At 47.3% G+C, this 27,669-nt stretch overlaps 1 protein-coding gene and 1 long non-coding RNA gene across 8 annotated transcripts in view; one reads left to right on the forward strand and one right to left on the reverse strand.

The window, feature by feature from the left end:
• Positions 1-41: 41 nt before the first annotated feature.
• Positions 42-26,516, forward strand: LOC133238565 (uncharacterized). 3 transcript variants are annotated; one of them, XR_009733563.1, is made up of 5 exons: positions 42-892; positions 20,691-20,856; positions 25,035-25,107; positions 25,251-25,373; positions 26,376-26,516. It is a non-coding gene; the product is annotated as an uncharacterized LOC133238565 (long non-coding RNA). The 3 variants fall into 3 exon arrangements; XR_009733566.1 differs by having other exon boundaries at positions 20,736-20,856; XR_009733567.1 differs by lacking the exon at positions 20,691-20,856.
• Positions 3,355-27,669, reverse strand: part of ATP1A4 (ATPase Na+/K+ transporting subunit alpha 4) — a 32,868-nt gene continuing 8,553 nt past the window's right edge. For 2 of the 5 annotated variants that reach the window (XM_061401534.1, XM_061401563.1), the window contains 15 exons: positions 25,855-26,053; positions 25,495-25,604; positions 25,180-25,314; positions 20,760-20,949; positions 20,452-20,624; positions 14,861-14,997; positions 14,327-14,477; positions 13,875-14,043; positions 12,116-12,270; positions 11,838-11,961; positions 10,466-10,611; positions 6,810-6,940; positions 6,615-6,716; positions 3,957-4,048; positions 3,355-3,673 (listed from right to left, as the gene is read on the reverse strand). In XM_061401534.1, coding sequence (XP_061257518.1) covers positions 3,645-3,673; positions 3,957-4,048; positions 6,615-6,716; positions 6,810-6,940; positions 10,466-10,611; positions 11,838-11,961; positions 12,116-12,270; positions 13,875-14,043; positions 14,327-14,477; positions 14,861-14,997; positions 20,452-20,624; positions 20,760-20,949; positions 25,180-25,314; positions 25,495-25,604; positions 25,855-26,053 — 2,043 coding nt within the window. In that variant the 3' untranslated portion in view covers positions 3,355-3,644. Of the gene's footprint in view, positions 3,674-3,956; positions 4,049-6,614; positions 6,717-6,809; positions 6,941-10,465; positions 10,612-11,837; positions 11,962-12,115; positions 12,271-13,874; positions 14,044-14,326; positions 14,478-14,860; positions 14,998-20,451; positions 20,625-20,759; positions 20,950-25,179; positions 25,315-25,494; positions 25,605-25,854; positions 26,054-27,669 lie in introns of those variants that run through there. The other 3 variants (XM_061401542.1, XM_061401571.1, XM_061401552.1) reach the window with 3 other exon arrangements.

Here is a 27,669-nt window from a genome sequence, read left to right on the forward strand (position 1 = left end):
ATTGGCAGGGGAGACGGATAACCTTCTGAGGCCAGGGCACTCCACAAGGGCCGGGATCCTCCTACCTCCACCACCTCTCACCCAGGCTCCCAGAGCCTCCTTCCCCTCCCCCGCACCCCATGTCCAGGGCTCCTCAGCCCCTGTCCCCACACTGGCCTAAGAGCTCATCACCATATTAAGAAAGGAAAAAGCTGGAGCTAAAAATAAGATGAGATGAGTCGGAGGTAAATGAAGCTGGGGCTGGGGGAGGGAAGGCTTGGGGTAATTAGGGAGAGTTGAGGGAGGGCGAGGGTACTCAGAGAGGGAAACTGGGCTGTATTCCGGGTCAGAGGTTGGACTGGTGATACATTCGTAGAGGAGGGACAAGTGCGGTATTGCCTCTAAGTCCTAAAACCTGGGGCTCTCCTCTGGGTCAAGCCTGTTTGTTTGATCCTGTGGAGGAAGGCGGGGAGTACAAATGCAATCCAGGCTGCAGGAAAGAGACCCCCTGCACTTCCCTTTAAAGAACCAAGACCAAGGATGAGATCATTCCCCTAATAAAAGATGGAGCCATGTCCAGGACCGGCGCCCTGGCTCAGCTCCAGCCAGTTTCCTTTGCTTCACTCAACACTCCTAACTGGAGAATGCAGGGGAAGGACGGGGCGTGCGGCGTGAAGTGCTGGCCCACAGCCACCCTGGGAGATGCGGATCTGGGGCTTCTCTGCCCACAGCCCTGAGATGAGAAGGAGAGAGTCATTCGGCTGCGGCCTCCTGCTGGTACTCTCTACTCTGATCCTATGGGACTAGTTTTCTAGGGCACGGTGGAAAGGAGGCTTCCCCAGGATGAATGATTCCGAGGAAAGCAAGTTGCGACTACTCATTCCTACATCTTTGACAAGACAAAAAGGACCAGGTATAAAGAATAAGGGGAAAAAATTAACACTGGGGAAACATGAGGAGGTGGGGCCCTGAACCAAGGATGTTGATTAATCCTGTGCACTAAGCGTCAAAGCAGAGCTGGGAGGATGGGCCTCTCGCTTCCTGGATCCCAGCTTGGGGGTGAGGGCAGAGTGGATGAGTTCAACTCTGGGTACCTTGAAGGAGGGACCCTTTTCATGGCCCCACCACCACCCAGGACTCATGCACAGCTAAGCTGAGGCACAAGGGAGGCGAAAGAGAGGCTAGCCAGATGGAAGTCAGAAGCCCCCATCCCTGCCCCGAGGTATCTCTGATGTTGGCGAGCAAGCATGTGTTTTGCACCATGAAATTATGTTAGAGGAGGAATTTTTCCCCTCTCCCGTGGGGCAGACCTTACACAGCTAAGCAAGGAAGGCCAGGAAAATATCTCAGGAACGTGGCAGGAGTGCGTCCAAGAGAGGCAGCTGTCGGAGCAGGAGAGGCCAGATGTAGCTAAGCAGGGCATGTTGGAGCTGGAGACACCCCAGAACCCATCTCTTGGAGTCAGAGAGGCCAAACGATGTGCTCTATCATCGGCACAAAGACTGCGGGAGAGAAGGGCAGACCCACCCAGACGTCCACGACCAGATGATGTCCAGCCCGGACTCCTCCTGCCGTGCGCACTCTGGGGGTGGGGGGTGGGGGACATCGAGACAGAGACACTGGGACATTAGACTCAGTTCATCCTGAATCTGACCTTTCGTACCCCCGGGTGTGAGATGGGAGGAAAAGGTGCCCCAGGCCCGCTCCATTCTCCCCTCCTCTCCTGCAGTTACCAGGCTGCTTCATCCTGTCCTGCTCCCTCTCCTCGCCCCTGGCTCTCCAGAGACACCAGAGCCTTTCCAGCAGCTGCAGCCCTCCTGTCCTCCCTGTCCTCCTTTCTGATGCTTTCCTCTCTACTTTCTACTCGGTCCTTTCCCTCTAGGCCCCTGCCTTCAGGCTCAGCCACTGGTATCAAATGACCCTAAGTTGGGGCCTCTGTATTTTTAACCCACCAGACACCCAAAGCTCCTGCTGCTGAAACCTGAGTAGCTGGTTTCACACTCCCCTCTCCCTAGCTCACACACACACACACACACGCACACGCACACGCACACGCACACAACCTGGCCCCTCTGTCTCCCAGGGTCTGGTTCAGCCCTGTCAGCAGCGGGGAAGGACCCCAGACTGGTACAACCCTGTCCCCAGGAGACCTTGTGTTGGAGGAGGAGGGGAGCAGGTGGGAGAGAGACCTCCGAGGAGGGTGTGCCCGGTGTAGGGGGAAAGCGGCTGGTGTCCCTTACAGACGGGCCTTCTCTTTGCTAGCCCACAGCCTCTTATCCGCCAGACTCCTTTTTCATTACGCATTTGTAGATTTTTGGCCCAGCCTTCATTGTAAGACTAGCCTGAAACGTGGTTAAGGGCACAAGTTCTGGAATCAGAATCATCTAAAAAACCCGGTCGGGTGGTAAGAATGTGTTTGTTGTACGGATTAATGGATGATGTGACTAAGGCCTTTGTCCACTGCCAGACATAATGTGCAGTCACTTAACACATGTGCTTTGTTTTTGGTGACAGTCTACGATTTCCCCCAGCTTTTCTCAGCATTTCTCTCTCTCTCTTTCTATGCTTTTTGGCATAGCCAACTCTCCTCTAAAAAAAGCCTGAGAGTGAACTGATCCACAGGGCAGAGTAGACCAGCTCACAAAGCAAAAGCCAGCTAGTGGGTGAAGAGGAAGGAAGAGCTGCCGCCGAGGGTGGGCAGGAGAGAAAGCTCCTGGGGACTCCACAGTGACCTGAGATGCAGCAAGTGCCAGGCTCAGAGGCCAGGCTTTGGGGAACGGCCATCACCTGTGTTGAGCTGGAGCATGAGGGGGCGGGTGCTATGCCTGAAGCAAAGGCTACAGGCATCCAGACAGCATTGTTTCAGTCTCTGCTGCAAGGCTACGGCCAGGGAAAACGGCCAAGGGATGGGATGGGGTCGAGATGCCCTGATGACTAGGGCTGAGGTCAGGGACACCAGATCATCCTCGGAGGTGGGGTGGCAGCCTCCACCTCTCACCACGTGGCCCCTTCCAAATCTTTTAACCTCTCTGGACCTCCTGTCCTTCATGATGAAATGAGGTGTCTTCTAGCATGAAGATTCTACGAGTCTGTATGTCATCTGAGGACCTGAGTGGGCGCTGTGGCCCCGCTGTAAGGTGTGGCTTCCTGCTCCTCTCTCATCCCCTCCATTTCTCTGATCCCAGCTTGACTTGTCCTGTCCTTGCTATCAGTTGAGTTGGAGAGTAACTTTGAGGGGATACCCTCAGCAGGCAAGGATGCTTGATTCTGATCTCTTCCCAGCCGGGCCCCTGAAAGATGCCCTCTGCCCGGCTACCATGAATGAAGATCTAGGGAGAGAGATCTCTGAAAACCAGATGCGACACATCCAGGAGCTGAGGGCTGTTGCAAATGTTTACTCTCTTGACTGGTTACTGAGCCCCTCGCTGGGCTCCAGGAAGACACAGGCTGGACTTCCCCTCACCCCCACCTCATCTCCTACCCATGGTGCCATCAACCCAGCCCTAGGATTGCCTGTCTCTCTTATCCAAGGTTCTTCCTCTTGGCACCTCTCTGCCCCAACTAATACGCTCTCTCAGATGTTTTCCCAAGCTCATTGCCTCTAAACCTCCCCCACCTGGCCCTCAGAACAGCCCGATGTCATGTGAGCTCCTCCTCTCTTGAGGTTAGTAGTAGGTCTCCTTCTCCACCCAGCCTGTGGAAGAGAAGAGACCAGAGTGAACCGGGGAAGGCATCAAGGGGAGAAAAACAGAAAGATGAGCCAGGACAGGGTGGGAGGCCTGAGCAGGGAAGGCAGGGCCCCAAGGATTGGAAGGAGCAGCGTGGTGGGGTCAAGGACTAGAGGGCAGGGTCCAGGCACTGCACAGGCCAGGCAGTGACCTGGGGAGAGGGGCCATGGGGCTGCAGGAACCATCTGCAATGGGACAGCCAGTCAGGAGCCTAGCGACCTCTCAGGCCAAGGTGTGGGGGAGCCTCACCGCCGGGATAACGACGAATGATGAGTCTTCTTATTTCATCATACACAAAGATGAGGAGGCTGTAGGGGGTGGCACAGAACCACCAGGTTATCCTGAAGAGAGCAAAAGCTGGTCAGCAGAGGAGGAGATAGAGGCGCCTGAGAGAGGCAGGCGCAGAGAGCATGGCTGGGAATTGTTTTGTTTATTGTGTGTGTAGGGTAAGGGAGTTAGAGAAGGCAAGGTTTGGAAAAAGAATGAGACCGGCACTTTACAGGAACAGATCACCTTTAATGAGGCGAGAAGGGGCAGCAGTCAGATTAGTGAGCTACTGCACTAACCCAAGAGAAGAGTAAGTATATATAGGCATATATGTGGAAATCTACTGTCTTAAGGGGGCCTGTTCTTCTCCAAGGTTGTTTGGAGTAGTTATCTCTTAAATGGCTGGGGCAAGGAATTCTGGAGATCGGCCAGAGGCTGGACCGGCTGGGAGCTGGGGTAATCAACCTTAATGTCCATTTTTTTCTTCGGGTGAGAGAGTTCTTTGTTTTGCATAGAATGGTGGGGAGGACCCGAGGGGAGTTTTAACTCCAGGCTATTTTGAGTGGTGTAACTTTGCTTCAGTGTGGAAGGTTGATTCCTACCTTTTGAGGAAGCCAGAGCCTGGAGAGTGAGGGTGGAGGGCCCAGGACAGGAACATTAAAAAGCCAATGAGGACAGAGTGGGATAAATGCCATGTAAGAGATACATATATTGTTCATGGAGATTATATACTGGCTGTCATGGAGTCACTGCTGGAGAACCCCCCTTTGCTTTCCGGGTCCTCTAGCTCTTGCAACCAAAAGCAGGGTGGTCCGTCTGAGACTAGATGTAGGGGATATCTTGCCAGGGAATATAAATACTCCTCCATATTGCACAGGTGGGGAAATCTTTTTCTTCCTGAACCTCTTCAATAGACCAAGGAGCTGACTCCGGAGAGGGGTTGGGTCAGGACCACATTTGTCCCTTGGATGATAGAGAGATGGCCTAGACCAGCACCGTCTGATAGAAATACACTGTAAGCCACATGTGAAATTTATATTTTCTAGTAGCCACATGAAAAAGAAACAAGTGAAGTTATTTTAATATTTTACTTAGTCCCAAATAGCCAAAAGATTATTGTTTCAACACATAATCAATATAAACATAATTAGTTACTTTACCTCCTTTTTTTATCCCCAGTCCTTGAAATCCAGTGAGTATTTTACATTGACAGTGTGTCTCAAGTAAGACACTAAATATTTGGTGGAAAGTGTAGTCCAACCAAAACAATAAAGTAGTATTTAATAGAAAAATATTTGACAGTGCTTTAGTTTTTAATTTTCAGTAAACTAAAATTATAAATTCAGTTTCTCAATCTCACTAGCCATGTTTCAAGAGTTCAATGGTTGCATAAGGATGGTGGCTACCATGTTGGACAGAGCAGGCCTAGGCCATGGTTCAATATGTGTGCACACACATACCCTTCAACCAATATGAACAGTTACATACACACAGTCATGCAGCCATTCAACAACGGTTATCATATGTCTACTCTGTGTACTAGGTCCTGGGGAAATAAAACTGAAGACATGATGGTCTTTGATCTCAAGAAGCTCAAGTGATTGGAGAAAACAGAGAAACACACAAAATAATCACAGTATTAGGTGATGAGTTTTATGGTCAAGGTTTATACACAGTGTTTGGGAGCATGGTTAATGCCCAACCACACTAGCATTTGTATGTTGACATTAATAGCAACATCAGCTGAGCTACTATTAGCAAAGTGCCCCCCAGGGCCCAAGTGCCATGCTCTATGTGTTATATACATCTCTACATGTAATTCTCAGTCTGCCAGATGTGTGTTATCGAGACTTTGCCATGAAACTGAGGCTCAGAGAGGTTACCAACTTGTCCAAGATCATAGAATAATATATAGTACCATTGAAATTCAAATCTGGAATTGCCAGCATCTAAGGGCAGTGCCAATGTCTTAGTAAACATTAATTTAGCAGCTACAGAATGTAAAACATTGTGTAAAACACTGCAAGGGACAGAAAGGTGAGCAAAATGTATAAACACGTAGAAAATCAGCTGGGAGGATACACACTAAATCATTAATAGAGGCTACCAATACAGAGTTGGGAGAAGGGGGAGTGAAATGGGAGTTTTGGTTTTTTCTCTATAAAACTGTTAAATGAAAAAATTTCATAAGCATATACTAATATAAAAAATGAAAACATAGGACTTGAACCAAACAAGGTACCAGATAGTAAGAATTTCAGTGTGCCCACTCACATACATACATATGAAAACATATTTGCAGAAGTACAGCAAAATTAGCCTTGCATAGAGTAGGCTATTTTATGATTGCATCAGTTCCGAGCAATATGTAGCCTGGGACAGCTATACCATGCGTTATTATAGAAAAGAAACCACTCTGTTAAGCACTGGTGAATCCACAAAATTTGCATGTCTGGTGAGTGCAATCACTCATCCCTAATCCCTCCTCAAATAAGATGTGTTTATGGGAGCACAGGCGGTCCTCTCTACATCACTGAGTGCCGCCCTGCTCGCTCGACTTCCCACGCAACCGCACTTCCTCCCATATGCTTCCCCTGTGCCCAGAGAAGCCTTGCCTTGCCCCCACCTCCCCTTACTCACTTGAGTGGGTACATTCGCAGAGCTACATCCATGCCTGGCGTGTAGGACAGAAAAGCGGCCAGGATTGTCTCCTCCAGGATCCCAAATATGAGGATCTTGTTTCTGAGAGGAGATATTTATGGGGTGAAGGAGGTGATCAGGGAGAGGCAGGGGGTGCAGTTTGGGGCGGGGCTGGGTTTGGGGGGCAGCGCTCACTTCATGCCCTGCTGGAAGATTGAGTTGCGACGGGTCTTACAGATGATGAGGTCAGCCCACTGCACGATCACGATGCTGACGAAGAAGGCCGTTTGGCACGTGAACTCCAGCACCTTCCGCTGCTCATAGGTCTAGGGAAGGACAGGCAGAGGGGAGCCATCAGCGTCAGGAGGGATTCAGCTATGCCTCAAAGGCTGCTGCTTTCTCCTGCCTTCCCAGACCCCAAGGCTGAATTAGGGGACCTCTTTAGATTGCCACAGCCCTTCTCACATATCTCTGTCATAGCGCTTTTCACTTTGTGTTTTGCGTTTATGTTTTCCTTATCGGACTGAGAGCCCCTCAAGGGCAAGCACCTCGTCGTATTTATCTGTGTCCTCCCTCCCCATGCTTTGTTCAGTGAGTGGCAGGGAGGATGGCTCATAAATATTTACTAAGTTAATAAGAAGAGTGGTGTAAAAGAAGGTGGACTCAAGAGGAAAGCAGGGTCTAAGGAAGCAGGTAAGGAAGACGGGACTGTAGGGAATCTGCATGCAGAGGGGAAGCGATACCCGAAGAGTGGTCCCAGATGGGAGGCATTCAATCATCCGTTCATTCATTCTTTCATTCACATTTTGCACAGAAGGAAGTTAGAGTCCAGTGGGGAAGATAAATACGCGATGTTGGCACTGTAGGTTGGTTATAAGAGGGACATCACAGAGGGCTGTGCAAGCACAGGAGAGGTGCATTTAAATTAGATTGGAGAAAAAGCCCATTAAAAAACAACAGCATGTTTGGGGGACTTCCTTGACTATCCAGTGGTTAAGACTTCACCTTCAAATGCATGGGGGTATGGGTTCAATTTCTGGTTGGGGAGCTAAGATTCCACGTGCCTCACAGCCAAAAAACCAAAACAAAAAACAAGGGAAGCAATATTGTAACAAACTCAATAAAGACTTTAAAAAGTGGTCAACATCAAACAAAATCTTTTTTAAAAAAAGCATGCTTATAAATAACTTGTAGCTCGAATAAAAAATTTGAAAATGTATAGGACCAAACAATAATGAGATACTACAGATAGAACCTCATGGGATGTGGTCAAAGTTGTACTTGGAGGGAAATATAGAACCCTAAGGGCTTCCCTGGTGGTCCAGTGATAAAGAATCTGCCTACAGTGCAAGAGATGCAGGGTCAATCCCTGGGTTGGGAAGATACCCTGGAGAAGGAAATGGCACCCTGCTCCAATATTCTTGCCTGGAAATCCTATGGACAGAGGAACCTAGAGGGCTATAGTGCATGGGGTTGCAAATGTTGGACTCGACTTAGAAACTAAACTACCACCACCACCATAGAGCCCAAAACAATAGAAAACAAAAGCTAGAAATTGATGAGCCAAGCACTGAACTTAGAATGAGACCAGTCAGCACATTTCTGTGCGTCAGATCATGCCACCCCTGTCCTCTGCAGCCAGCTACCGAAACCAAACCACTCCCATCATCCCTTGAAAATTTTAGTTTCTGACTCACTGTCATTCTAACGGCGCCTGTCCTCATTTTTGGAGATTTAAATATCCATGTTGATGATCCTTCCCATACCGTGGTCTCACAGTATCTTCATCTACTCCAGTGGTATACTCCCTTCCCCACCTGATTGCTTGCTCCCATGATTAAACTCCAGATGTCTTTTTCAATAGCCACATTTTTTCTGTCATTTCAGTTTTCAAGCACCTCTTTTCTCTCTGTTCACCATCTTCATCTTTCAATATCCCCTACTTTAGTATCCCAATTCCAACACTTCTTTGAACTCCTCTTGGGCTTACAATCTATGGACCCAGTATGTTATCTATTCAGCTATTATCTTTCTCCCTTCCCACCCTGTGCCCCTAACTAGAATATAACCTCCACAAGGGCAGTCTCTTGGCTATTTTTGTTCACTACCATATCCCAGGGACAAAACAGTCTCCAGTGCATAGAAGATGCTCAACAAGTATTCACTAAATGAATGAACGGTGACCAATTGAATTACTGCCAGTGGTATTAGCAGTATGTAGGGTACCTCCTAGGGAAGAAGCTCTATACTTGATAATCTGAAGATTACAGCAGTGGAAGAGGCATAGACCTTGCCTTTATGGCATTTATTTGGCAGGGCAGTTGTTCTCAATCTGTTTTGCAATATCTTAAGATGTTGCTGATATAATTCGATGTTAATTCAAATTAATTTTAACTATCATTAGTTGATTGTAAATAAACATATGACAAGCTTAATCTTGGTAGCAGGGAGATGGTTTCAAGATATAAAACAAACAAGGCTTGATCCGAGGATTGGGGTGTTGACAAGGTACACAGCAGTGAGGACTCTGGGATCTTTGGACTTTGCTAGCTGGGAACATTGACATCTGTCGGCCTCGAGAGGCTCAGATAGTGGAAATCTGTTGGAGAAGACTCTTGAGAGTCCCTTGGACTGTAAGGAGATCAAACCAGTCCATCCTAAAGGAGATCAGGCCTGAATATTCATTGGAAGGACTGATGCTGAAGCTGAAACTCCTGTACTTTGGCCACCTGATGCGAAGAACTGATTCATTGGTGCTGGGAAAGATTGAAGGCAGGAGGAGAAGGGGACGACAGAGGATGAGATGGTTGGATGGCATCACCAACTCTATAGACATGAATTTGAGCAACTCCCGGAGTTGGTGATGGACAGGGAGGCCTGGCATGCTGCAGTCCATGGGGTCGCAAAGAGTCGGACATGACTGAGTGACTAAACTGAACTGAACTGTGTTTGCGGGCCAGCGTTCCAACAATGATCTTGATTTTAACATACTTTTGAGAACCCTGCAGTTAGCTTGGTTTGGAGGCATCATGGTGACATGGCAAAGTGCTGGGCGGGAATCAATCCAGAATTCTAGTCCAGCTCTTGTACGGGTTCACTGTGGGGCTTTGAACAAGTCACTAAACCTTTCCAGCCAGATTCAGATTCCTCATTTGTAGGCTAAAGAATAGGCCATCTTGTCCTCCACAGACTGTATGTGAAGTCTCTGGTCCTATGATTCTAGCAAAAATTGGTGTCACATCTCCCACTGTCTCAGAAATTGGGATGAAAGTGTTCACAAATACATACTTACTAAAATTCTTAAATACATATTTTTGGATAGAGGGCTTCAGTTTAGACCTCATTTATCTTGGGTGTTAGGAATGACTAATACAGAGAGGCATCCTCTAAGTTTAAACAGTTTAGAATGACAAGGAAGAAAATATACAAAGAAAATAAGTTTTCAGATTTAAAATCCTATTCTTTGAACTCCCACGGAAAAGGAGAATAACAGGAGAAAGAGGATCCAGCACTCATTTCTGGGGCAATGATGAATAGAACCTGGAAATCAGCCTCCCAAAAGTTAACAGACAGAGAAGATTTCCAGGTCCAAGGAAGCCAGAAAGACCCAGAAAGATATGAACAGGCAACAGTCAGTAGTAATTAACAGAAATGAAGTCTTTGTAAACAAAGAGAAGAATGTTTGCTGATGTGATCAGAGGTTGAGGTCAAGTGTTAGACGGCTCCTGTAGGACTGGAGATGAGGATCGTCTCTGTCTGCCTAGTGTCTTCAAAAACTTGCTAAACCCATTTCTCCTGGTTACTTCTTCACTCTTGTATGGCCACCATTTACTATCTTGCCTTTCACTCACCCACTGCTGTCCATAGCTGTCCTCCAGGTCATTGATGTATCGATTTTCCCAGTTGACGCGGATGCCCAGCAGATCAGGAGGCTTAAAACCATTCTCAGCCAAGATCACAAAGTAGGTGAAGAATCCTGCCAGAGCCTGGATCATCCCTGTCAGTGATAGTTAGAGGTCAGGGGAACCTCACTCAGAGGAGGATCTCAAAAGGCAGACCACGGAAGAGGTGGCGCCTGGGACTTGCTTCTAGCAGGGTTGATGTATGTCTGAGCTGTAATGTTGAAGATTCATGCCATCAGTGATCTGACCCTGCCATCTCTGTTGGACTTGCCTCAAAAGTCTGACACTGGTTTCTAAGCTGTAACCCAGGGTCATATAACCATAAAACTGGAAAGGATCTGAGAAGGGGTTTATTCTCTCTCTCTCCACCAAGTGAATGCTGGACTCCTCCTCTCCATTTCCTCTGACACCAGGACACTCATCAAGTCCTCTCTTACCCTCACATTTCTCCCATCTGCTCCATGCCTCTCCCTTGGTCAAAACCTCCATCCCCCATGCCTGGGAACCATAGCGTGGCTGATGCTAATGTGTGCCTACTGACCACAGAGCTGGCACCGTTTGTTGGTACCTGCACACAGTGATTCTCACAGCAATTCTGAATTGTCATTTACGTTTCAGAAGTGGGAAAACTGAAGCACGAAAAATATTCAGTCATTATCCAGGGTTGTACAGGCAGTCAGTTGTGATACTGAGATTCAAACATAGATATGGCTCCTAAATCTGTGCCTTTTCTATGTGTTTCCATCTCTAAATACTGATATTGTCTCCTCTGTCCATATCTCTTGCCTGTACCCGTTGTACCTGGCTACTCAAGAACAAAGAAGTGTCTTTCAAGACTTGGACCCACTATAAATACTACCTGTGTCCACAGCCTCATTCCCCACTACTTCTTTATCAGGAATAAGCACTCCACCAACTTGATGTATTCACTCTTCAACAGCCAGGTATCGTCTGGTCCCCGTCTGACCATCCATTCATTAGCTGAGCCCTATCTTCCAGCCCCAAGTCTAAGCCATGTTTCCTCCCCAAGGCCTCTCTGTCCGCAAGACTGGCGAGTCCTGCCTTGTACTCCTGTAGTGTGTCCTATCTGTCCTCAATACGTGGCACTTGGAAAACAGCCTGCCATCCTTTCATGCGTGTTTGCGCCTTTCCGACTGGATCCTTAAGAGCAGATCAGAGATCAGTGGTTTTTTTTGTGCTAGAGCCTAGCACAGTTCATAATTAAGATAGCTCCCTGAACTTCCAAACCAGGACTGGCCTCATGACCCTTCTGGGGCAGCCTCTCCCCACTCCCTTCCACCCATCATTCCTGCAGCCGCACCTATCTGTCCGTAGGCCATGCCAATGAGACGGTGATTCACTAGCTTATCAGTCTTTGACTTCCGTGGAGCCCTCTTCATGATGTCACTCTCAGCTGACTCATAAGCCAGGGAGATAGCAGGGACCTGGAGGATGGAGGGTGGAAGCAACAGGGGACACACAGCTCAGAAGGAGACTCAGAGAAGTCCCTCAAGCTCTGCCCCTCTGCCTGACCTAGATCGTCCCAACTCAGTCCATTTCACAGGAGTTCCACGAGCCGGGTCCCATCTGGGTCCTCACCATGTCAGTGCCCAGGTCAATGCAGAGGATGGTTATGGTGCCCAGAGGCAGGGGGATGCCAAGGATGATGAACATCAGGAAGGGGGTGATCTCGGGGATGTTGCTGGTCAGGGTGTAGGCGATGGATTTCTTCAGGTTGTCAAAGATCAGGCGGCCTGGGAAGGATGGTCAACCTTCTGTGAGCAGCACAGAGACGTCACACCTCCCACAAACCAGCTCCTGGGCAGAGAGGCCGCTACAAAGCACTGTCACACAGTCCGTGAAAGGGTCTTGGGCCGTGGCAGCCCCAGTTTTGTTTCTAAATTGTGTGACTGTTAGTTAAAGCCATGATTTAAGCATGTCAAATTTGTATACTCTGTGTTCTTGGATTCAACATGGCTACTATCATCTGATGTCTGAAAATTAAGCAGGCTGGGGCCTGGTTAATACTTTGAGATGTCTGAGAATGCCGGTATAAAAGCCCTAAGAAGATTAAGGCTGGATTTGCAGCAACATGGATGGAACTAGAGATTATCATACTAAGTGAAGTAAGTCAGACAAAGACAAATATCATATGACATCACCTATATGTAAAATCTAAAATATGAACAAATGAACTTATTTACAGAACAGACAGACTCACAGACATGGAAAACTAATGATTATCAAAGGGGAAAATTACTTATATATAAAAATGAATCACTTCACTATACACCAGAGACTAACACAATGTGGTAAATCAATTATACTTCAATTAAAAAAAAATTAAGGCTGAAATGGAAAGAGCCTGGGCGTGGGTTCCAGTTGCATTTTCTGCCATAACTAACTTGTCATCTTGGGCACCCCTCACCTCTCTGACCTTCATTCCTCCTGCCTTGCAAGATGGCTTGAATCCTTCCCTGACAACCTTTTAAAAACATGTCACCCCTCCTTCCACTCCCTGCTTTACTTATTTTTTTCCATTGCACTTGTCTTCTTTTATTACACTGTTCAGTTGATTTTCTGTCTATCTTAATTCACTAGAAATTAAGTTACCTGAGAGCAAGGAGGTGTCTTTTTACTCCCTGTTGTTGAATCCCCAGCATCTAGAATGGTGTCTGATACACAGTTGATGCTCAAAAGTTTATTGAATTGAGTGGACATACAATACTGAGGATTATACAAGGTCTCAATACTGAGGATCATTCATGGTTTCAGTATAATGTTAACCATTATTATTACGTGGATTGTAATAGGTTTTAATTCATAGCTCCAGACAGAAATCAGGGAGCCCAGGAAGCAGAAATCTGGGCTTCACCAATGGGAATTGTCTCCGTGAAAGAGGGGACCTGATTTGGTTCATTCAGTCAGGCTCCAAATGACCTTGATATGTCAACATCATTCAGACAACAGGTTGCCTGAAAGTCCTCCTGAGATTGTGAAGTACAGAGTAGTCTTATGAGTATGGCTACACCCTTAAACCTACAGTAGAATCCTACAGTAGAAACCTATAGCAGATTCAAGTAGGATCTCCTGAATCTCCATGAGAGAAGCAAACAAACTATGCTGCACTAGAGCTGCCTAGACAATCTGGACTTTCCTCCAATCACATAAGGGTTCCACGTAGTGATGGTCTAAGGACCAGCTGAATCCAATTTGCAAAATTGTGACTTACGCTGATTTTTCCCAGTGTGTACAGGAGGTTGGAAGATGGGCAAAGGAAGTGAGAATAATGTGCATCAACTCTCACCTGAGTCTGAGGGCCAAGTAAGTCCCTGCCCTGGGCACCCAGCTTCCTTACCCTCCTCCACACCCGTGACAATGGAAGCAAAGTTGTCATCCAGTAGGATCATGTCAGCGGCCTGCTTAGACACATCGGAGCCGGCGATGCCCATGGCGATGCCGATGTCCGCCTTCTTCAGTGCCGGGGAGTCGTTCACCCCATCCCCTGTCACTGCCACAATGGCTCCCTGGAGGAAACACAGAGGGAGTGAAATAATTACTGTGTCAGGTTCAGGACCCGTCCCAAAGGTCAGCTTGATTTCATCATCCCTTGTTTCTTGATATAGCTTCTTGGCCCTTCCTTCTCCTGCACCTTCTGAGATAGCAAAACTATCAGGGAGCCCCCAAACAGATGCCTGTCTCAGGGGTTCACAATCGGATGCTCTCTGGCTCCTCCTCAAGCCCAGCCCACATGTTCCTCTGCTTGGTTTGGGGCTGGGTGACTTCCCAAGCCTCCTTGGTCTCCCTTACCAGCCTCTGACATCCCTCTACAATGATGAGCTTCTGCTGGGGCGAGGTCCGAGCGAACACAATCTCAGTGTGGTTTTGGAGGATCTCATCAAGCTGCTCAGAGTTCATATTCTTTAGTTCTGAGCCATGCACCACAATGGCTTGGGCGTCCCTGAGGAAGAGGAATTTCTAAAGGTTAGTTCCAGGTATTGAGAATTCACCAGGCATCCTGGTACCCTCAAACTCATCTTTGCTACAACCTGCTTGTCTCTCCTTTCACCCCATCTCCTCAACTTGTCCCCAGCCATGCACTCTCCCCAGATTGGCACACTGTATCCCCACCCCCCACCTCTTCCTCCCTCTTCTCTGCCTTCTTCTTCTGCCCACCTTCTACTGACATAGTCGCTTGGTCATTTTCCTATTATGTTTTACTTTTCAGTAAGTAAACCATGCGTGTCCTACCTACAGAAAGAACCTCCGAAAACTTTAGTTGGTGGAGCAAGCTAAGGATGGAGGGGAAAAAATGGTATATCTGAATTCTTTAGGGGGTCTCACCTAGGATTGACCTTGCTGACAGGGATCTTGAGCCGGGCAGCAATGTCCTCTGCTGTCTCAGAGCCCTCTGAGATGATGCCCACACCCTTGGCAATGGCCTTGGCTGTGATGGGATGATCCCCTGTTACCATAATCACCTGAGTTGGGAGGGGAGGGAAAGAGAGCAGAGTCATCTTCAGAGAGGTCCCCAGTCCTTCACCTCTCTCTCCAAGAGCTAAGAGATCACTGCTGTCATTCCACAGGGGTTTAAGTAGCTCATTTCCAAGAACTTGGGCTGTCAGTCAAAAATCTTGCTATGCTAGCTTCAACCCTTGGGAGGGGGTCAAGGCCATCAGACCATAAAACATAAGACAAATTGGACTCTGGTTACCCATGAATAAATCAGGGATTTGAGTGTATTTACTATATTCAGATGGAGAAGGAAATGGCAACCCACTCTTGTATTCCTGCCTGAAAAAGCCAATGGACAGAGGAGCCTGGCAGGCTACAGTCCACGGGGTTGCAGAGAGTCTGATGTGACTCAGCACGAACAAGCACAGTATATTCAGAATTTCATGTATCGCTCCAGAAGCTATTCTGCCTCTTTTTTTTTTTAAAGTATTTAATCTTTTTAATTGGAGGATAATTGCTTTACAATGTTGTGTTGGTTTTTGCCTTACAACAACCCAAATCAGCCATAAGTGTACGTATACTCCCTCCCTCTTGAATCTCCATCCCACCTCCCACCCCATCCCCCTCCTCTGGGTTGTCACCGAGCGCCAGGTTGAGCTTTCTGTGTTATACAGCAGCTGCCCACTAGTCTTATGTATGGTGATGTAGCTGCTTCAAAGCTACTCTCTCAATTCGTCCCACCCTTCCCTTCCCCTGTTGTGTCTCTAAGTCTGTTCTCTGTGTCTGCATCTCTATTCTTGTTCTGCAAACAGGTTCCTCAGTATCATGTTTCTAGGTTCCAAATGTATGTGTTAATATGCAATATTTGTTTTTATCTTTCTGACCTGCTTCACTCGGTATCACAGGCTCTAGATTCATCCACCTCACTAGCACTGACTTAAATTTGCTCCTTTTAATAACTGAGTAATATTCCATTGTATGTATGGACCACAACTTCTTTATCCATTCATTTGCTGATGGACATCTCGGTTGCTTCTATGCCCTGCCTGTTGTAAATGGTGCCGCCACGAACATTGGCGTACCTGTGTCTTTTTGAATTATGGCTTTCTCAGGGTATATGCCCAGTAGTAGGATTGCTGGGTCATATGGTGGTTTTACTCCTAGTTTTTAAAGGAATCTTCGTACTATTCTGCATAATGCTATACTGCCTTTTTAAGCTCAAAGACAGAAGCACCTACCATTAGAACAACGGCAGTAAAGGAACGTCTGGATGAATCCATCTGCCTAGCAAAATTTCATCCAGATCCAAGTGCATTCTGATCCTCACTCTACCCCTCTTCTTCCCACCGCCTCCTTGTGCCCCTGGGTTCTGGCCCTTTTCCGGGCACCTGGGCCCAGCCCTAGATCTATCCCTTTCCTCCCCAAAGATCAGGTGCCCGTGTGTGTGGTCTTCTAGCCTTCTGTTCTCCTAACCCTCCTCACGTTGTCTGTGTGTGATGGCTTGTCTGTCTCTCTCCTCTGCTGGACTGAGAACTCTGAGAGCATGGGGCCATGCCTGTGATTCATGTTAAGTTTCCAGCTTAGCATAATTCCTAGCGCAGAGTAATCATCAACAAGCAATTACAGAATGAGGGAAGGATCGCTTCCTGGGAACCGCTGCCCATGGTTCCCAAGTGCCCTCTAAGCACATAAATCTCAGGCTTTGGTGGGAGGGAGAAGGGAACTATCTGACTGTGGCTGAACTAAGAACAGAGGTCCTGGAAAGGTCAGTCTGTTCACTCCCAGAGCGTGGAAATAAGCCTTGAAGGGGTTTTCCCATGAGCCCTCCTCATTCCATACTGGCACTGCTGGCTTGCTGGATGAAGTGCTAACTGAGCCGGGATTACCAGGGACTCAGGCAAGGTGTGCTATGAGCAGTTCCCCCCTCATTGGTCTCCAACGCCCTGGCTCGGTTATGGGGCGCTGGGGCCTCACAAAGCTGGGCCTGTGGATCTAGGAGGGAACTGCACCAAAGATTCCAGGTGTGGTTCAGACTGAGCCCTCAGCGATGCTTTTTAGGCTTACCGTGCCCTGCACATTTCCCAGTAGCTCATTAATAATGACATGTAGGACAGTTGTCGTACCTAGGCCTGCCTGACCAGAACTACTGTTCTACAGCAGTTTCTGGAAGTACCACCTCCATGCCAGCCGGGAGAAATAAAAACAAAGTCAGTCACCCCAAGAGTGTGTTCCTAGGACACAATTTCACAGAACACTGAGATGCATTCACATAACAGAAGAGAATGGCTCCCTTCAAAATAAAAGGCATTTGGTAGTTTCTGGAATTCGCCAAGTACTAAAGGAATTTCATGTCTCACTTCTTGATGCTGACTGTACCTCTGGTGTTCCCACGTACACTTGCAAGCTGCCTTCCTTGTTGCCTTGGGCCCTCTTCCCCCAGATCAGACCCATTGAGAGAGAGCTTCCAGCGCTGGTGACCTTAACTTCAGGTGCTTGCTGCTCAGCTGCAGTTCTTAGAGGAGGCTGGATTCATAGCCAGGGGCAAGTAGCCTCATACTGCTAAGGGCCTCAGGTAGTGGCAAATACCATGGGATAATTTTATTTTTAATGATTTGGTATTCTTTATTTAAAAAAAAAAACTTTCCATTTTATATTGGAATAGAGCCAGTTGGCTTCCGAGGTAGCTCAGTGGTAAAGAACCTGCCTGCCAATGCATAAGAGACGTGGGTTTGATCCCTGTGTCAGGAAAATCTCCTGGAGAAGGGCATGGTAACCCACTCCGGTATTCTTGCCTGGAGAATCCCATGGACAAAGGATCCTGGCAGGCCACAGGCCATGGGCTTGCAAAAGAGTTGGACAGGACTGAGTGACTAAATAACAACATAGCCAGTTAATAATGTTGTGACAGTTTCAGGTGGACAGCAAAGAGACTCAGCCATATATACACATGTATCCATTCCCCGCCGACTCCCCTTCCATAATGGGATAATCTTATTTCAGTTTTCTTTTTTTTTGGCCATGCCACACACAGCATGTGGGATCTTATTCCTCCAAGGGATAGAACCCACACCCCGTGCATTGGAAGTGTGGAGTCTTAACTATTGGACCATCAAGGAAGTCTCTTATTTTAGTTTTTTAAAATCATTCATTCCTAAGGCCTGGACACATGACTATCTGAGAAACACCAGTTCCACCGTCAATTGTAAAAAAAAATTTTGCTGCCACGCAGCTGTTATCCAGCCTCTTTCAACAGCTTCATCACATCCGTCAGCTCTGCATCAACACCACTTTGGAGTTAACCTTGGAAGGTTCTCACCGCTGGGACAACACTCTGTATGTGTTTGCTCAGTCATGTCCTGCCCCCTGTAACCCCATGGACTGTAGCCCGTCGGGCTCCTCTGTCCATGGGATTTTCCAGGCAACAATACTGGATTGGGTTGCACTTTCCTCCTCTAGAGGATCTTCTCGACCCAGGGGTCAAACCTGAGTCTCCTGTGTCTCCTGCCCTGGCAGGCAGTTCCTTTACCACTGAGTCACCTGGGAAACCTAACCCCCTGTTTAGCCACCACACTTCATCCTCCTTGAAGGATGGCCTCCTGTGTACATCTTAAACTCCCCTGTAGGGAAAAAAGGGAGTGATGCAGAATTCCTCACCAAGCCAGCCAAGTTTCTGTCAGCTTCAGGTCCAGAAGAGGTAAGCAATTAAAGTGTAAACCTGTGCCCAGAACAAGAATGGGCCCAGGAAGCACCAGCCTTTGTGCTTCAGGTGCCAGCTCCAGACCCGCCCGAGTCCCCTGCGGACGGTTACTTATCACAGCTCACTCTGCCTCTCAGGCCATGAGCGTGTCCTGCACCGGCAGGCACCCTGACTCAGGTCACTTCTTTGTCTCCTGGGTGGGCCTCCCCACCTGTGGACACAATTATAGCTCTCCTTCTTGCTAAAGAGATCCATAAACTCCCCGATGAAGTAAACTTTAGACTACCTCCATAATATCTATACTTCTCATCCCAGCAGCCCACCTGGAAGCTGAGAAAATGCAAATGAACCTCTTCTCCATTTAGCTACCATAGCATGATGTTGTAGATCTGTGGAGGACTATCAAGATGTATGGTTACCCTGTGCAGATGTGTTATAATGAACTGTTGCACCCCAAAACATCCTGTAGTAATCAGGGAATTCACTCAGAATAGTTTCCTCTATCCATTCCTCGGTTCCCACTATAGTGACCAATCATTGTACTTAGCATGACCCAGACTGCTCAGGGACAAACTGCCAATGGTTAAAGGTCAAGATGAAGTCAGCTCTGACACAGAGCATCCAGTTCTCCTTAAATACTTCCAGCCCCACCCCAACTGCAACCTGCTCTCCTAAATATTCCAGAATATCAAGTGTGAGCAGAGAGGTGACAATACCTAATCTATGAAGACGTGTAGGAGTCTTAGAATTTGACCTTGGAGGGAGTTCCCTGGTGGCCTAGTGGTTAGCATTTGGTACTTGCACTGCAGAGCCCTGGGTTGGATCCCCGGTCGGGGAACCATCCCGCATGCCAGCCAAAATACAAAAACAAACAAGCAAGCAGCAACAAGTGGTAGAATTTGGCCTGGGAAAGTGGAATACAGAACATCTCAGAATTAGAGGAATTTTACTGCTGCTATTCCATCAAGTCCAAAGTCCTCTTCCAACTGGAGGGAAGTTCCCATCTCTGGGTTTGCTCTCGGACCACTTCATTTTAAGCTTCTAGCTTTTACCCTGGACATATACCTGTTATGGCAGCTGCTCACCCTGAGTCAGATCCATCGAGGGCCCCAGCTCTCAGTCTCTCATTCTCACAAGTGCTGCCCCAGGACCCCAGCCCACTTGGCTTCACCCTTTTGACAACCCACTCAGCAGTACATTTTTATGACATCTTCTAGCACTTCGCTATTTCCAGTGTGGCCTGCCACCAGCAGCAATGGCATCACCTGGGAGCTTGTCAGAAATACAGAATCTTGGAGTCTTCTGGACTTACTGAAAATGGATTTGCATTCCAATAAAAGCCCCAGGCTATTCAGTGCACATCAGTTTGAGAAGCACTCCCCTAGGGCTTAGGTTCTCAAACCTGTTTGCACACTGGAATCTCTAGGAGACTTTTGAAAAATACAGATACCTGGCTCCCAATCAGAAACTTGAAGGGGTCTGGAGTGTGGCCAAGGCATCAGAGTTTTAAAGCTCCCCTGGGGATCCCGTTTTATTTTATTTTTTAATTTTATTGAAGTATAGTTGATTTACACTGTTGTGTTCATCCCCTGGTGATTCTAATTCAAGACAGGATTCTAACTACAGAGGGCACAGTATAAAGTTCTCTCTTAAGACTAAAACTTATAAACTCAAGGAAGCAGAAATCAGCTCAATTAAATGAAGAACCTACTCTGTCCAAGGTTTCCTACGGTTGATCCAGGTTAGGATAGGTGAGGGGTGTCTGGATTGCTCTGGCACTTACCTTAATCCCAGCACTCCGGCACTTGCCCACAGCATCGGGCACGGCAGCTCGGGGAGGGTCAATCATGGAGATGAGCCCCACGAAACAGAGGTTATTTATGGGAAAGTTGATTTCATCAGTGTTAAACTTGAATCCCCTGGGGTAAGTGTTAGGCAGATTCAAGAAGCAGAACCCTGGAGAGGGACAGAAGAGGGGACCAGTAGTCATTCCACTATGTCTCTCTTGCCCCAATCTCCTAGATCCTTCACCCCACAAATAACGACAGTTTTGACGTCACTCTGCAGAGGCTTCTCCCACAGCCGCCTCACCTAGCACACGCTCCCCCAGACCTCCCAGATCCAAGTAGGCGTTTTGGAAGGCGTCCTTCATTTCATCGTCTATTGGGTACTCCTGCCCTTTCAGAAGGTAAGTAGAGCAAAATTCTAAGATCCTCTCGGGCGCCCCCTTCATCATCAGGACGTGGGCCTGGGAGCTGTCTTCCCTCAGGTGGATGGACACCTAGGGAGAGGAGAGGAAGCTTCGATGGAAGGAGGAGAGCACGAGCGTTGGGTCAGAGAAGCAAAGTTAAGCTGTGTCTACCTCCATTTCCTTTGTTCCCTGACCCAACACAGCCCTTCTCCCTGCAGTCATATCTGCTCTTTGGTCGAGCCCCTTCCTCCTTTGTAGGACCCCACAGCCTTTTGCACACGAATCTCTGTTATCTTCTTAGCCATACTTGGAGCTAAGGGCAGCCCAGGCACTTTGTCCCCCTGGCTTCCTCTCTGCCTGAGTAGCTAGTGAGCAGAGACAGCAGAGTGAACAGGAAAGAAAGCTTAGAGTCGAACACCTGTGTTCCAGGACCAACAGGAAGGCTTTCTTAGCTTTATGACCTCGGGTCTGTCCATTTAACCTCGGCAAACCTTAGCTCCTTTGAGAAAATGTCAAAGATCTGCGATGCCCACTTCATTTGGCTTTTATAGAGAGAGAGTATTAATGAAGAATATATTGAAAAGCATTGACAGTTCTTTACCACGATTGGTTGAGCCTGAAGGATGGGATTAGGGTGAGTAATAATAGTAGCATTTATTGAGCAGTTACTATGTGCCAGGCATTGTTCCAAGTGCTTTACGTGAATCGTCATTTTAATCCTCCAGCTACTTCCCTGTGAGGTAGGCACTATAAAGTTCTTTGTTTTATAGATGACAAAACTAAGCTTAAGCTGTGTCCAGACTCACATAGCTAGAAGGTAGAAGCAATCAAGGGAAGAATCCAAGTAGACTGACTTTAGAACATGCTCTCTTAACCAGTCCATGTTCTAAATTCTTTGTTAACTCTGTCATCGCATATTTGGTGATAGTCTTTAATATTTATGATTGTGGCTTCATTTTTATTAATACTATATTTTTTTCCTAAAAGAATAAGGGTATCTATTCACTTTGAGTTACCAAACTCTTCAAGCATTCTGATTTTTTTTGCTAAGTCACTTCAGTCGTGTCCGACTCTGTGCGACCCCATAGACGGCAGCCCACCAGGCTCCCCCGTCCCTGGGATTCTCCAGGCAAGAACACTGGAGTGGGTTGCCATTTCCTTCTCCAGTGGATGAAAGTGAAAAGTGAAAGTGAAGTCGCTCAGTCGTGTCCGACCCTCAGCGACCCCATGGACTGCAGCCTACCAGGCTCCTCTGTCCATGGGATTTTCCAGGCAAGAGTACTGGAGTGGGGTGCCATCGCCTTCTCCAAAACAATATGGAGATTTCTTTAAAAACTAGGAATAAACCTACCATGGGACCCACCAACCCCGCTACTGGGCATGTATCCTGAGAAAACCATTCTAAAAGGCACACGTGCCACAGTGTTCACTGCAGTACTATTCACAACAGTCAGGACGTGGAAGCAACCTAGATGTCCCTCGACAGATGAATGGATAAAGAAGCTGTGTACATACGTACAATGGCATATTACTCAGCCATAAGAAGGAATGAATCTGAGTCAGATCTCGTGAGGGGTGGTGGCTTCGACTATTCTTATGTTCATTTTGGGGAATGATAAATAAACTAATTTCCACGTGTTGCTGGTAAAATTTCTATAATCGCGTCTTTGGAAATTTTATTTATATGTTGAATGTACTATTATTTTGTGTTTATGAATTTTTTTTAACCAATAAACAGAACACATCTCCAAACCAAAAAAAAGAATATATTGAAAACTGTGAGGTACAATGGTTAGCCATTCTAGCCCCCTGGCCAATCTCCTGGAACCATGTCGAGTCCCCTGAGAGGGGACTGGGGGTCCCTGTGGCTCAGTCGTGGAGCAGAGGGCATAGTCATGAAGGGAGCCTGAAGGACAGAGAAGATCAGTTTCAGTTTTCATTTTCCTGTGATCTGATCCGAGCAAAGGAGCTATTTCTGATGTTCCTCTAATGATCGACAGGAAATTCCTGCTACGTAACCTGTCGGGTAACAAAATCAGCACATTGGGAGGAACTGAGCCTGCGGTGCTGAGGGAGCCAGACCGCACTGGCCCAGGGAGAAGCCAGATGCGAAACCTGGGTGTAAAATGTAGTTACAACAGCTCCTTAGGAGACTTTCCAAAAACTATTTTATTCAAAATATGCTTAAGCAGTTAAAAGGGAAAACCTTAACTCACGTAAGCAGAAAGCTGTAAAAAACAATTTAAAAGCTTAATTTTCTGAGCATAAAAAACCCCCTTTGCTGACTATCTCCAATAGGAGATTATTGGAGATGACAGCAAGAACTGCTTAAGCTGGTAATTTAGTCACACATACACAAATCACACCTTGATAGAAAATTACAGATGAAAAAGATGGGAGAAACTGGAAATGTCAGAACTGAGAAGCTTCTTCCTTTCATTTCAGTCTCAGAGAGGGGAGAGAGACCAGGCCTTGCGAACGATCAACAGGCTAAGATGTATGTCCCTTGCATATCAGGGCCTCTGACTGCCCCGAGAGCAGAGAGCAAGCTGATAAAGCAGCTTGTTTATGGGTAGGGAAAGAAAGGAGTCAGAGGGGTTTTCTTGGGGCCCCAGGCAAGCCCCACCAGAGCTGGCGGCTTGCAGACTGGCCGAGCACACTTGGCGTAGAGGAGGATTTTGCTGTTTGAACTTGATATTCAATAGCTCAGAAAAGGCGTCTAACAGTCATCTAGGGGAAAGATTGCTATTTTTTTGGACATCCCAACAAATATCATAACTATGTTTTGCTTTTATTTTGAATCTTGTGGAAGGAGAGGTACCTAATTCTTTCCAGTTGAAGGCTTTAATTGGGCCTTGCCAAGCACAAAATTCCTGTCTGGTTAGTGAGGCCACTAAGCATCAGGAAAAAATGGAAATAGGTTTGCAGTCTGGGCCTAGGGGACCTATCTTATTTCACTGACGAAAAGCCAGTTGAGACAAAAAACCTTCAGGTCTGTTTCTTAAGCTTTCACTTGTTCAACATTCAATGTGAAAGTGTACGTAATTTGTTTTAAAAAGATCTATACAGCTTTTATTATGTTGTTGTTATTTTTAGTTACAAAAATGTTTTTCTTGTGATGAAAACTTTTAAGATCTATTCTTTTAAGCAACTTTCAAGTATAAAAGTATGGACTGCTTCACGAATTTGCCTGTCATCTGGGGGCTATAGTAATCTCTGTATTATTCTAGTTTTAGTACATGTGTTGCGAAGTGAGCCCTGTTATGTGTTTTTAAGACTCAAAACCCAAACTGACTTTCGGGAGTCTCATTTCTTTGCTGTTATCCACACCTGAATGACCTTTATGGTATTGCATGAATTTAGAGAATTTCACTATTCTAAGCAAATCAACCCTTAACTGCTAGAGCTCCCACCCCAACAGTGATGCCGCTGTTCCCTCCTTTCCCCAGAACCCCTCCTAAAAGTGTGCCAGTGTTTCCCACATAGGAGGGAAGTACTGGGTTTCCTGTCCCTCTCATGAATTTTACTGTGAGGGCCACCACTGTCCCTCCCCCAGCATTTCTCCTTCTCTGGTCACATCTCCCTGGATCACACACAAAATGACCCTGGAAAAGCAGCTTCACAAACAGTCAGGAGAGCCCTGATCGCCTACCTGATGGCAGCTGCTAGAACTGCAGGCATGGAATGAAAAGAAATATTTGATGACTTGTGAGATAAGGTACTCGAGGAAGTGACTGACAAATCTAACATATTCTGCAGCAGCAAGTCTCACAGTTGCCACAGAGACACCCAGCCAGCCCTTGCTGCCTGTGGACATTTCAGAGAGTACTTCATGACTAGCTCTCTGCATAGTGATGCAGCCTCAAGACTGCTTAGGGCTGAACGCCTCTTCCTTTATCATCTATGTCTGCCTTTTTCTGTTTACCACTTTCCCTTGGGCTTCCCTGGTGGCTCAGTGGTAAAGAATCTGCCTGCAATGCAGGAGCCGCAGGAGACTCGGGTTCAATCCCAGGGTTGAGAAGATCTCTTGGAGGAGGGCCTGGCAACATGCTCCAGTATTCTTGCCTGGAGAATCCCATGCACAGAGGAGCCTGGCAGGCTACAGTCCACAGGGGCGCAGAGTCGGACAGGACTGAAGCAACTTGCACGCTAACATGCACGCACTTTCCCTTCAGGTGAGCCTGCCTCCTAACTGGGGTGCCGGTTACACGCTGTATCTTGTTCTGCAGCTCGGACGTAAAGGCAAAGGTAAAGCTCCCCCTTCCTCCAGAGGACGAGCCCGTCCCCCACTGCTATCTCCTACCTTGGTCGGTTCTGTACCTGGTACTTGTTGGTAGAATTAAAGGGAATCTCTGCCACCTTGGGGCTTTTCTCTCTCATCTCGTTCACAGAGCTGTAGGACTGCTCGATGAACTTGAGGAGCGCTGACTCCGAAGCATCTCCTGTTGTTGCCCGCTGCCAGGATGGGGTTGGTGTAATAAGCCTGGGAGGCATGGCACCTTGGTTTGCCGACGGTAACAAGGAGAGGGGCAGAATGGGGAGGGCTGCTGGGGGGCATCACCCGGGGCCAGGAAAGAGAGATTTAGGCTTATATGCTGGGCACTGAAATCCCCTCTACCCGCTTGGGCCTGACACCTTAGCTATGGGAAGGCTCTCCTCATTCGCCTTAAAATCAGCCCGGTTGCAGAGGCCAGCGATTCGGGCCAGGATAAACCAGGTGTCAGAGCCCTTGGCAAATGGATTCCCTGAGGAGAGAACAGAATTGTGAGCGGTGGGGGGGCGGGGGGGGGAGATAGGAGAGTTTGAAGCAGGGGGTTATTCGCCTCCCATTCAGCATCCAGACACTCCTCAGAGACGCCGCCTCTTCTCCAGGCCTCCTGGCTCTCCTCTTACTCTCCAGCTCTCTCCTCAGTGTCTGGACTTAGCACGCCCTCTCAGCTACCCATCACATCTCCCACATCCTTCCACTCTCTGACCACCAATGCCACCAGTCACCAGTCTGTTCTTCAGTGGTGTCCGCCTCGTAGATGGTCTTGTCGAACCACAGGTGGGCGACGGTCATGCGGTTCTGGGTGAGGGTGCCCGTCTTGTCGGAGCAGATGGTGGAGGTGGAGCCCAGAGTCTCCACCGCCTCCAGGTTCTTCACCAGGCAGTTCTTCCGAGCCATGCGCTTGGCTGTCAGGGTCAGGCATACCTAAGGCCAGGAGGAGGGGAGAGGGGTTTAAATGAAGAGGAGACCTCTGCTATTCACAGCTCTCTGTGGTTTCGGAAACCTGATCATTTTTATTGCTCTTTTAATTTTTGGTACTTATTTCCCTTTTGTTGTCACCTAGTCTTTAGAAATCCCATCTGTGGCCACAGTAAAGGAAATTAGGAAAATGATTTTGGTTTGTACTTTATGGCAGAGTTTCAAAAAAAGAGTGCATTCCTTTACCAGGGTATTGTAGAGAATGATCTCCTATTCCTTCTGGAATATTCCTCTCCCCCTTGATCCTTTCATCTTTTTTCTTCCACAGCCTCTTCTCCATTCAACTTCAGGCCACACCTCTTTCTCAAGCCCAGTCTTTGCAAGGACCACGTTGATGACTAACCTTTGACTGTGGATAAGATGCTGGGGGCAGAGGAGGGTTGCACCAATAGTTTAAAGAAAGAATGAAGAGGAGAGAATGATGAAACTAAGAAGGACTGTTGCAGCGCTGAAAAGGACTTGAGAAATCACTTAAAACAGAAGATGTTTGTTAACCATAATTCAAGTGAAAACCAGGCATGCGGCAAGGTTATTTTAAAAGCAAATAAATTCTTAGGCTGTGGTTATGTACAGAATTTGAACTGTGGAATTTTTATTTACATAACATCATGAGTCCTGATGTTTTTGTGCTAGTCCAGCCACTCCCTGGATATTGTTCTCATTTCCATTTTAAGAAGGATATTGATAAAGAAGCACATGCTCCAAACAGGTGTCTGAAGATCATGTCACAGAAAGAAGGGCTAAGGGAAAAGGGATTCTTTGACCTCCCCCACTTGGAGAGTTTTAGGGGACATAATGGCTACTGCAAAAAAATTTAAAGGGTAGATTTGTAGAAGAGAGAGAATTGACTTATTTTGTGTTCCTTCAGATAAGGAAACTAGGATCAAACAGAGAATCATATGTCTATTCAACATAATGAAATCTAACTAGAGCAACTCACAGAGAAGGCAATGGCACCCTACTCCAGTACTCTTGCCTGGAAAATGCCATGGACGGAGGAGCCTGGTGGGCTGCAGTCCATGGGGTCGCTGGGAGTCAGACACAACTGAGCGACTTCACTTTCACTTTTCACCTTCATGCACTGGAGAAGGAAATGGCAACCCACTCCACTGTTCTTGCCTGGAGAATCCCAGGGACAAGGGAGCCGGATGGGCTGCCATCTATGGAGTCGCATAGAGTCGGACACGACTGAAGCGACTTAGCAGCAGCAGCAGAGCAACTCAGCAATGAAATGAAGTCAGATAAAAGTGGGGTGGGCTTCCCATTACTAGAAATCATCATCTCCTGCAGATTTTATACAGGATATTCGGCATTGGTTGAAAGGTTGAATTTCTGTGAACTCTGAAGTCCTTACCAGTAAGATGCTATAATCCTAATAAATTGAGGTCCTGGGGTGCAGAGAGTTGGCCGGGTTCACCAGCCAGTACACCCAGGACTGGAACTCACTCTGGGTGATTTATAATCTAATGCTTTCTGCATCATAACTGACTTCTTTTCTCATTAAAGAGAGAAGGCACCAGAAAATACGGGTGGAGGAAGTCAGCGTAACCTGGGAACTAAAT

The sequence above is a fragment of the Bos javanicus genome, chromosome 3, assembly GCF_032452875.1.
Source record: "Bos javanicus breed banteng chromosome 3, ARS-OSU_banteng_1.0, whole genome shotgun sequence".
Classification (NCBI taxonomy): domain Eukaryota; kingdom Metazoa; phylum Chordata; class Mammalia; order Artiodactyla; family Bovidae; genus Bos; species Bos javanicus.